We start from the raw sequence: 9,660 nt of genomic DNA, 5'->3' as shown, positions 1-9,660 counted from the left end.
GAAAGGCAGCGTTGATTTGTTCAGTATAGATCATTCTATTGCAACCTCTGTACATTCAAGCCCTACTGGAGCTTAGCAGACGAAATTCCGCATAGATTCATTCAGTAGAAACCATTCTATTGCAACCTCGAATTCATAGTGCACCCGTGTACATTCAAGCCCTACTCGACCTTAGCAAAAGAAATTCCGCATTGAACCAGTCAGTACATATCTTCTCAGGAAAGGTGCGACACGAAGAGAAAATTACACAGTATTAATTGAGAAAGCACCATCAATGATCAGATTCTGTTACAAATGGATCAAGTGATAAAATGACTGCAAATCTTGTGAAATTTTCCGATACAAATCACCGATATAATTGGTTACAGAGAGGACTGAGACAGTTGCCTAAACCTCTTTGGTGTAGAATCTTCTACATCATGATAGAACGGCAGCTGGAAACCCTGTGTCTTAAATCGCGGGATTGGCACCTGGCGCAGCAATGGAGGATAATTGCGCCTCGATTCTTTGCAACTGGCAGTGAACAAGCCACGAGATTGTACGTAGAAACCAAAAAATCAGCTCCCAGAATCAAGAGCTCCAAGCTTGGCATTTTGCAGAGCTTCAAAACCTTCACCATCGTTCAATCAAGACTAGACCTCACTATCTCATATGCCAGGAAGCATGCGGCATTAGCAGGAACGCTTCGAGCCATGGCAGGACCGAATCCTTTGTAGAGACCCTTGACACCCTCCGACTTATACACCTTCTTGAAAGCATCTACAGTCCCTGAATACTTTGGATTTGCGCGATCGTCAACCTGTATCACACTCTTGATAACATCCGTTGGGTACACCGACAGCCAGAAACTCGCTCCTGCAAGACCCCCAGCGCTAAGCAGTGCCCCTCTTCCCAAACTCGAAGTGTCTTGGCCGCCTGCTATGAACTGCTTCGTCGCTTCGTATACACCAAACATAACCGCATTCCCAGGCACTTCCCTCAACAGCGTCGGTGTAAGACCCCTGAAAAGGCCTACGATCCCGCCTTCGGATCGCAGCACATGTCTTCCCACATCGAGGGGGCCGTTGTATTTGACAGTCTTAATGGAAGCAGTCGTGGATCCACCTGTGGTACCGGCGGTGGCGAAGGCTGGGACATCTGCAGCTGCGAGGACACTCTGAGCCTGCAATCTGCACTTGATAAGCTCGGTCGGGCAGGCGAGGAAGGACACCGCCACACCGGCTCCAGCACCACAGACGAACTGCTGCGAAATCGTGAGGGGGGAGCCGGGCTCGCTTCGAAGGTAGGCCTCCATCTGCCCCCGGGCAGTGAAGAGCACGGCATTGAAAGCAGCGACGGTAGCTAGGGGAGCGCCCATGCCCTTGTAGAGGCCACGAGGGCCTTCATTGGCGAGGGTCTGCTTGACGGCATCGATGGCGCCAGAGTATTTGGGAGGGCATCCAGGGGAAGGGGCGGGCTGGCTCTGGAGCTTGACTTTGATGGTGTCGAAGGGGTGGCCGACGAGGAGCTGGGCAACGCCACCGATGGTGCCTGCGGTGAGATCTTTGGCAGCGTCAGCCATGGCGATGGCGGAGGAGAAGGAGAGCGTTCTAAGCGAGACGAAGAGTGGCTATGGCGATGAAAATTGCAGCTATGGTGGAAGCTATCTTGCGAGAGGTGTAATCTTGCCAGAGGTGAATCTTGATGAAGCTCCGGCTATGGCGGTGCCAAGCTTTCTGAAGCTCTGGCTATGGCGGACCTCAAGCTTCAACCGTAGCCAAAAAGAACTATAAGAGAGAAGACGAAGAAGACGACGATATTAAGCTCCTTATTAGTACTAATCATCTCCTAATTACCTTTATTAACACCCCTAATCCCCCGACCTCGCCACGCTGTCCCAAAAGGTTCTCCCTTGCCTACGTGGCTGCCAGCGTTGCCCTGACACGTCATTCGAGCCTTTATTTGTGCACCACTCACTTTGCCCTTGTACGCTGCACGTCATCCGGGCCTTTATTTATGCACCACTCACTTTGCCCTTGTAGGCTAGGCCCCCCTCCCTCCATACATTCTCTCTTGGCTACATCCCCTCCCATTATCCCAAGCTCTTTCTCTCCACACATGCATGCTAGCTCTTTCCCCGTCCTCAGGCTCTCTCTCTCCACACTTGCAGACTTGCTCATCTTCATGCACCTAGACGTATTCTTGGGTGTTTAGATTGCGTAAGGTCATCAGGTCTAATCCCAACATCAGTACCTACCATGGGTAGTGCTGCTTCACCCATCATTAGTTCCAACCATAATTCGCATTGTCAATAGCTTCTTGGAGTGAATATACACTCACGCACATCCATGGGTGTGTAGGTTGAGTAAGGTCAGCAGGCGCAATCCCAACAGCAATACCTACCATGGGTGGTGGTGCACTGCCTATCATGAGTTCCAACCACAACTACCTATCATTAGTTCCAACCACAATTCGCATTGTCAATTTGTCTCAATTAGGTTCTCACAATGAACATGCTTGTCATTTGAGGGGTTGAGTGGGCCATCTCTCTCTCTCTCTCTCTCTCTCTCTCTCTCTCTCTCTCTCTCTCTCTCTCTCTCTCTCTCTCAACACACAACATATCCCCAATTTTCCTTTCCACCATAGGATTGCTAACAAGCATGCCTTACAAATCATATTTCCACCACTCAATAATGAAATCATTGTGTTCCATGATAAAGATCCATACATAACAAAAAGAGATAGAAGAGCACATGTAGTCCTAAAAGATCAATTCACTACAAACAAGGAGAAGAAAGCATTGAAACTCTCTCAAAAATGTAAGATAATATCGATAAGAACAAGCTTGTCACATTTCCATCTTGTGACTAGGTAAAGCTATCTCTATTCACTTCTTTGAACATCTTTTTTGGGTTGACCACCCTTTACTGGCATGTTTTTTTTTTTTTAAAGCTATAAGTGTCCCATTGTAAAAGTATTTTAGAAGAGCAACATGTTTGTTTGTTTTATTTTCCTCCCATAAAAAGCACACCGCACCTTGTGATGGCTGAGGGTTCATAGTTGAGGGTTCACTAATTTGTAGGCCATGAGAGAAAAGGACACATATGTGTGACTTTGAGGTTGTGCAAAGGTTCAAAACGCTTGAAGAATCCCATGAATGCCTAGTAGGAAATCCCTTTGTGTACCTCACGAATCATAGCAACTTGAATATCCATAAAGCTTGTCTTTTCTAAAGTTGCCAATCCCCCCCAATAACAATGTGCTATCAAATTGCTAGTTGAGCTCTCTAGAATTTCTTATTACTGACATGCGAGGCTATTTATGGACATTGTGTCATAAAATGTTTTCTAGTTTTCCTTTTTTAATTTTGTATTATAGTTATTAGCTTTGCCAAAAAAGCACCACTCGCAATCATATTTAAATATTTGTAGAGTTCCTAGGACTAACATAGCTTGTCATGTAAGGGAAATGGAGTTTTAGGGTATTGCCTAGTTTGGGTAAATCTTCAAAAGAATAGTCTTGAAATGCAATGTAAAATATTATTGTATATTAAGTAGACCGAAACTTACAAAATTCTATCATGTAGCATGTGCTTCCTAGAAAATCTCACCTAGGATGCACCATTTGCTTTTTGATGTGCAACTACAATAGTTGCAAGGTTGATGTATAAATACCCAATGAATAGTAGAGCCACACTCTTTGGACATTGTGTTCAACTCACATTTGTTTACACTTATGCCCTCTTCGCAGCTGTCAATGCTCCCTCGTACTCTAAAATGCAGGTGACTAAAATCTAAAAATACATGCAAATCAGAATAATTGGCTACATTTTGCCATTGTTAGGGAGGAGCATGTTGAACTAATGAGTGAAATGCGAGGGAGGAACATCTATTGCAGCATAATAGGGGCCCCCAGTCAATTAAAAGCACCTATTAATTAATTAGTTGGTGTGGAGGGGAGGGCGGCATGCGAAGTGGGCTCGATTAGTCAGATTAATCCTAAGGGATTTGACCTAGCACGAATTGCAAAAAAAATAACTGTGAAATTTGTGCAGCCTTCCAGATGCTTCCTTCAACCACCTCTTGCAAGCTCTAAAGGCTCTCTCTCGCAAGCTATAAAGGACTAGAGTGGGGCTGTGGGGTGAGGGAGGGGGAGGTGGAAGAGGGAGAGAGAGAGAGTACTCGCAGAGCGATGAGAGTAAGGGACAAATAATTTGTCCCTCCTCGCATAGGTTAGTTCCACGAGCGTGCGAGGAGCATAAGAAATTAATTAATAGTTTTGAGCGAGGAGCGAATAGGCCCCCCAGTCGATAAAAACAAGCATTAATTGATTGCTAGCGGGGAGATCAAAAGAATTAAGCTAAGGTAGGCATCAAAATTAAGAGACACGAGATTAAGGTAATGTACGAAGAACTAAGAGATTCGTGCTCCAAAACCTTCATTCTAGAACGTTTCAGGTTGCCCCAAGCTAGCCCCTATGCAATTATATAGAGGGGAGGTAGTGAAAGTGGGAGAGCAAAGAAGGAGAGAGAGAGAGAGAGAGAGAGAGAGAGAGAGCACCCAGTGGGGAGAGGGAGGAAGAGTGGGAGAGTGGGAGAGGGGTGTGGGAGGAATAGTGGAGAAAGAGGTGCGGAGAGGAGTGGGGAGAGTTGTTGTGGGTAGAGGGAGGAAGAGTGGAGACACAGGAGTGAAGGAAGTGGAGATAGAGGGAGAAAGAGGGCAGACATAGAGGGGCGATGGAGGGGTGACGGAGGAGGAGAAGGTGGTGAGGCAGTGAGACAAAGGGGAGACGCAAGAGGGGAGATGCAATTAATCGAGGATTATTAACACATGATAAGATAGGTTAATTGGGTTTTAAGGGGGGCGAATCATGATACGATTCACACTAATTAATTAAAAAGAGCGGAGGAGCAATTAGGAGATGCGAATTGATAGTTTTTGAGTGAGGAGCGATTAGGAACATCTATTGCATAATAATATTATTCAAAGCCTAGGATTCCTTTACTTTTTCTCATCTAGAAAATCAACATGGTGTCAATGTAGTGCTCTAAACCTCCTATTCTTAAAAAAATGAGAGAACATGAAAGTCCTTGTAAAAAATTCCAAATGTCTCTCTAACCTACAAGGACAAGTCTAAGTGGTTACAATTCACTTTGCAAAGTTTGATTTTTTTGCAAAGAGTGTAACTTATGGATTGAAATGATGGAAGTTAACTGAATTGATCAAACTCAAGGGATCAAGTGTTGAAGAAGTGCTTTATCATATTAATTTTTTTGGGTAAAGTTTGGTTCAGTAAATTCTATACCACTTTGATACAATTGCAAAAACCACCTGAAGAAGCAACTCACATGAAGAAACCAACCTCAACCTTGAACAAACTTGAATATTTTTGTGAAAGTGGGTGCATATAGCATTCTTCCAAGCCAAAAGTGTGCCTATGAGTGGGTCCAAGCACAATAAAAATACTAGCAATGCCAAATCCACATAGTCTATGGGAACAGAAGGCAAGAATAGCGCAAGAGTCCATTTTGAGACTTGGCCATGCACATGCTCTAGAAGAGTGCAATCATCATTACAAAATTTAGTTTAGTACTTCCATCACAGAAGCTAAATAACAAAATTATCATATTGGATTAATAATGAGAAGTTGAACATGGATCGTCAATCAATAAGGTACCCTATGCTATGATCAATTCATCTCTAATTAAAACATTTATGTGGTCCCCAACTTTGATAACATTTAACAAACCTTATTTTTTTAATAAACAATATAAATTTAAAATAATAAGATAGAATAAATTAAACAAGTAATCAGATGCATGATCAGGATCTAGAGCCTGCACTATAGCTTCTCTATGCTCAATGGCATGATTAGGATATAGAGCCTACACTTTAGGTTCCTCATACTGAGAGTACTAACTCTCCTAAAATAGGAAAGTTATCTTCGTAAGAATTTATGCTTACAAAATGTTTTGACTTGACATATGTGATTATAATTTCTCATTATAACACCCTATTTTGGATATAATAGAAACTTATTTGTTCTCATGTACAATGTTCATCTTAGGAGAGTCAAATTTTGAGCATGTTGTCCAACATCCTACAGCTACTTCAATCCGTACAATGCTAGTAAGGCCACAGTTCTAAAAGATAGGTTGATGATGAGTCATCTTCAACAATTTAAGATCTCATGTAAGGTATAGTGTTGAAGAAGCAAAAGAGGCCATCATGGAATTACCAAAAGGCTCAATCATAACCAAGTTATGATCAACACCTATTGCACGCTCACATGATCACAAATGTATCTCCTCCACAACTGTACACTCTAGTAAGGCACTTCATGTATGCTCTCCTGCAAAATAACAAGAGTCAACTTTTCAAGATTCAACATCAACCCTCGATAACAGAGTAGTATGAGATGGAATCTCTTTTTGAAGTTGTTCAAGTGCACTCACTTATTGTGAAGAAGTTTCCTTCTCTGCATCTGGGCTCTCATCCTATAAACAAATGGGAAATTTTATGACATCTATATAAATTGTCTTTAAGAAAGTGCTTTATTAAGGAGTAGTAAAATCAAAGAGAGTAATTTCATACCAATAGATATTGTCATTGTTTTTAACGTTACCCTCGCATGCTTTAAGGCTCATTGTACTCTTCATCAATTTTTTCAGCCTCGCCCTCCTCAACTATGACAACCTTGTCATCATCTTTAGCCTCTTATCAACTGTCTTTGAGATTTATGCCCATTAGCATCCTTATTGTAGCTTGCTGTTAGATGAGCTTGCACTTCAAAGTAATCTCGGCAAGCATTCCTCTCAATAATATTTGTGAGAGAGTCCTTTCTTGAGAAGTGCTTTGAACACATATCCCATTTGAGATAGTGTGACTGCTTCCCTAAATGCCACAAATGGCATCTTTACATCATATCATTTCAGTTCACATTATAACAAATAATGTTGTGCTTTTTTTATAAATAAAAAAGAATTGTAATTCTAAAAGCCTACGAAATCTAATCTAACATATGCCTCAACGTTGTAATTTTAGCCTTCAATTCATCCCACTCGAATCAGAGTGAAGCTACCTTAGAGGAGCCTATTCATCTTGAGCTTTCACCACATCCACCTTTCTTTTGTTAAAAAGAATCCACTTTGATAGATTCTTTTGAGCCGAATAAACATTTTTAATAATAACTCTTTATATTAACAAAAAGCCTAAAAAGGTTCATGTCGACACATCATTTGTAGATACACATTTTTTCTTTTACTTAGCAAAGCAAAAGCAATAAGGTTTTTAGATATTTAGAATTTAATTCAACTTGAAACAAAGCCTAGGAATGATAGCCTCTATAGGAACCACAAGAAAAAAATATTTGTGAGACAACACAATTCATAGACAATTTACCCAATATGTTGCCCACATTGTTGGACTATTTTGGCAAACAAGCAATGATAGTATGCAAACCTTGACAATACTTTGCCCCATATTTGGTGTCCATAATCACTGCATTTGAATTAAGACAAGAAGAAAGTTCTTCAAAAACAAGCTCACTTAGATCACTCAATGATTTGGGACTAACACACCAACATATGTGAAAATGAACAAAGGACAGATAATATTCCATGGCATTGATAGTTCCAATGGCAAGGAATGTCATAGATGTGGACGTTGTGTGGCAACTCAATCCTCTTTTCTTAAGCTTGGGTAGCCATTAGAATTTTCCTAAGCCTCAATAGTTGCAAGAGATTTCTTAAGCCTTGGTAGTCACCAGAGTTATGTCCTGGAGGGGGATGGATATCAATTATCTTGAGATTCTCTCCCGAATTCTCTATAGTTTTATCCTTCCTTAGTGGTGCTAATGAGATCTATCTCCCTTTATCAAGCTTGTATCCACAATCAATTGTGGTTTGGCATTAAGGAATATTTGGATTCAAAAATGGCCTCATAAGAAGTGGATAAGGAAAATGGATTAAGAATTAACAAGGCCTATGAAGGGTCCCATCATCCTCCTAGGCTTTGTTGGTCCCAAATATGCCTCAAGAAGTGCATCTCCCTCTCCCACTTGAAGTGTCGCCCTACCTACAAAAGGCTACCCTTCTGTGCCCACCAAGGTGGTCCCCCTTCCCAAAAACTCTTCCATGGATAGCATTATGATGTGAGACTGTACCATGGAATACTTTTGTAACTAAGTGATTGAATCCCGAAGTCAAATTGGCATAACGAGCATCCCTTTGTGATTATGACATGAACAAGACCAACGTTGATCTTTTCTTGTCTGCTGCCAAAGGACCATTTATAATAAACCGTACAAGGTCAACTATCCATGATACTCTAAGGTCCTGTAGCTCACCTATGAAAAATACACATGGCTTCTCATGCATCAGTGTTCATCCCCATGAAATGCTCTGTATCAATGCCATTGATGCGTGATAATTTTGTATCTTCCTTTAATAATAGGACATCATAAGAGAAGCTAAAAGCAAGACCAACAATCATTGTACCTTACACAGTGCATCCAAGATCTTCTTCTTGATCTCCAAATATTCTGTCTCTATCACCTTTGGCATTTTAGCTCTTAAATCCTTTATTGATGTGGCATTTGCACCCATTGAACTCAACTACTGGACCAAGGCCAAGTGCTTTGTTTTTACCCACATCACTATTTTACCTACTAACTCCTCATTTGAAGTGAGTAAAAACAATAATGCCGATAGAGCAGCCTCACTTTGAATGATTCGGGTGACCACTTCATCCAAGTGACTATGCTTGCTCTTTTTGCCAAAGCACTAACCATGAGCTGTTGGCATACACCTTTTGTTATTCCATCTGGAACAAACCTTAATGGTCTCGACTAGACAATGGAGATCGGTTTTATTATTGCTTTCTTCTGAGTTGTAGTATGCTTTGGTGCCTTGAATGGTGTCTTCCCTGCTTCATGTGCTTCACATACATCCATGATGATCTGAAACACTGAGTCCTCATGAAACACAATGCAAGTGTGATCCCTATTTCTTGAAACTGTGATGTTTAGATCCTAGGGACTTTGCCGCTCACCCACTACACCTTTCATGCATTTGTAGAAACGAGTTTTGATATATAGTCACATGTATGTCTTTAGTGATTGTCGCTTTCCACACCCAATCCATAACTCCCTTACCTTTATCAAGATCTCTCAGAAAGTGTTGAGGTTTTTTTCATCTTATATATAGCTGAATTCAATTTTTTTAATTCTAGAATGTACTTTGATTCATCATTAAATATTCATAGAAAACAAAATGACCCATCGAAGCTTTTCCATCCACTCCAACTGTCACAAATTTCCTTTTCGTTGTCTCTCATCAAGGGCGATCCTGCAAGCTTCACAAAAGTGCTTTCCCATCAATGGGCTCAAACCAGCATCTATCCAAGAACCTATCTTTTTCCATCATATATCTATTCTTGATGTCACTCCCATATCTACTCTAGTACAAGCCCTCTGCATGAACAAAGTCACTCTTTTTGAAGCCTTCAAAGGCTTTGAGAAAATCCCCACGCTTTTCAAATATGACGTCACTCAATCTAGGACATCTTCAGGAAGACTTTTGAATGTCATAGGATGGAGAAAGATATTATTTGAAAGCGGTGTTTTAGCTTTCCTTGTACCTTCATAAAATTTGCATAGTATGAAGATACAAAAATAGAAACA

General features: G+C 41.2%; 1 protein-coding gene across 1 annotated transcript; it reads right to left on the bottom strand.

Moving 5' to 3' along the window:
- Positions 1-304: 304 nt before the first annotated feature.
- Positions 305-1,750, bottom strand: BOU (Mitochondrial substrate carrier family protein). Its single transcript, XM_087371709.1, has one exon. The coding sequence runs from the start codon at positions 1,559-1,561 to the stop codon at positions 623-625; it is 939 nt and encodes a 312-aa protein (XP_087227835.1). The 5' UTR covers positions 1,562-1,750; the 3' UTR covers positions 305-622.
- Between the last annotated feature and the right edge of the window lie 7,910 nt (positions 1,751-9,660).

The sequence above is a fragment of the Dipteris shenzhenensis genome, chromosome 33, assembly GCF_047967505.1.
Source record: "Dipteris shenzhenensis isolate YYH24624 ecotype China chromosome 33, Dip_SZ_1.0, whole genome shotgun sequence".
Classification (NCBI taxonomy): Eukaryota; Viridiplantae; Streptophyta; class Polypodiopsida; order Gleicheniales; family Dipteridaceae; genus Dipteris; species Dipteris shenzhenensis.
The sequence above is the reverse complement of the archived record's forward strand: the minus strand, read 5'-3'. Positions and strand labels throughout refer to the sequence as shown.

Excerpts from the sequence above, each read along its gene's own strand:
- BOU (XM_087371709.1), bottom strand. The coding sequence starts at position 1,561 with ATGGCTGACGCTGCCAAAGATCTCACCGCAGGCACCATCGGTGGCGTT.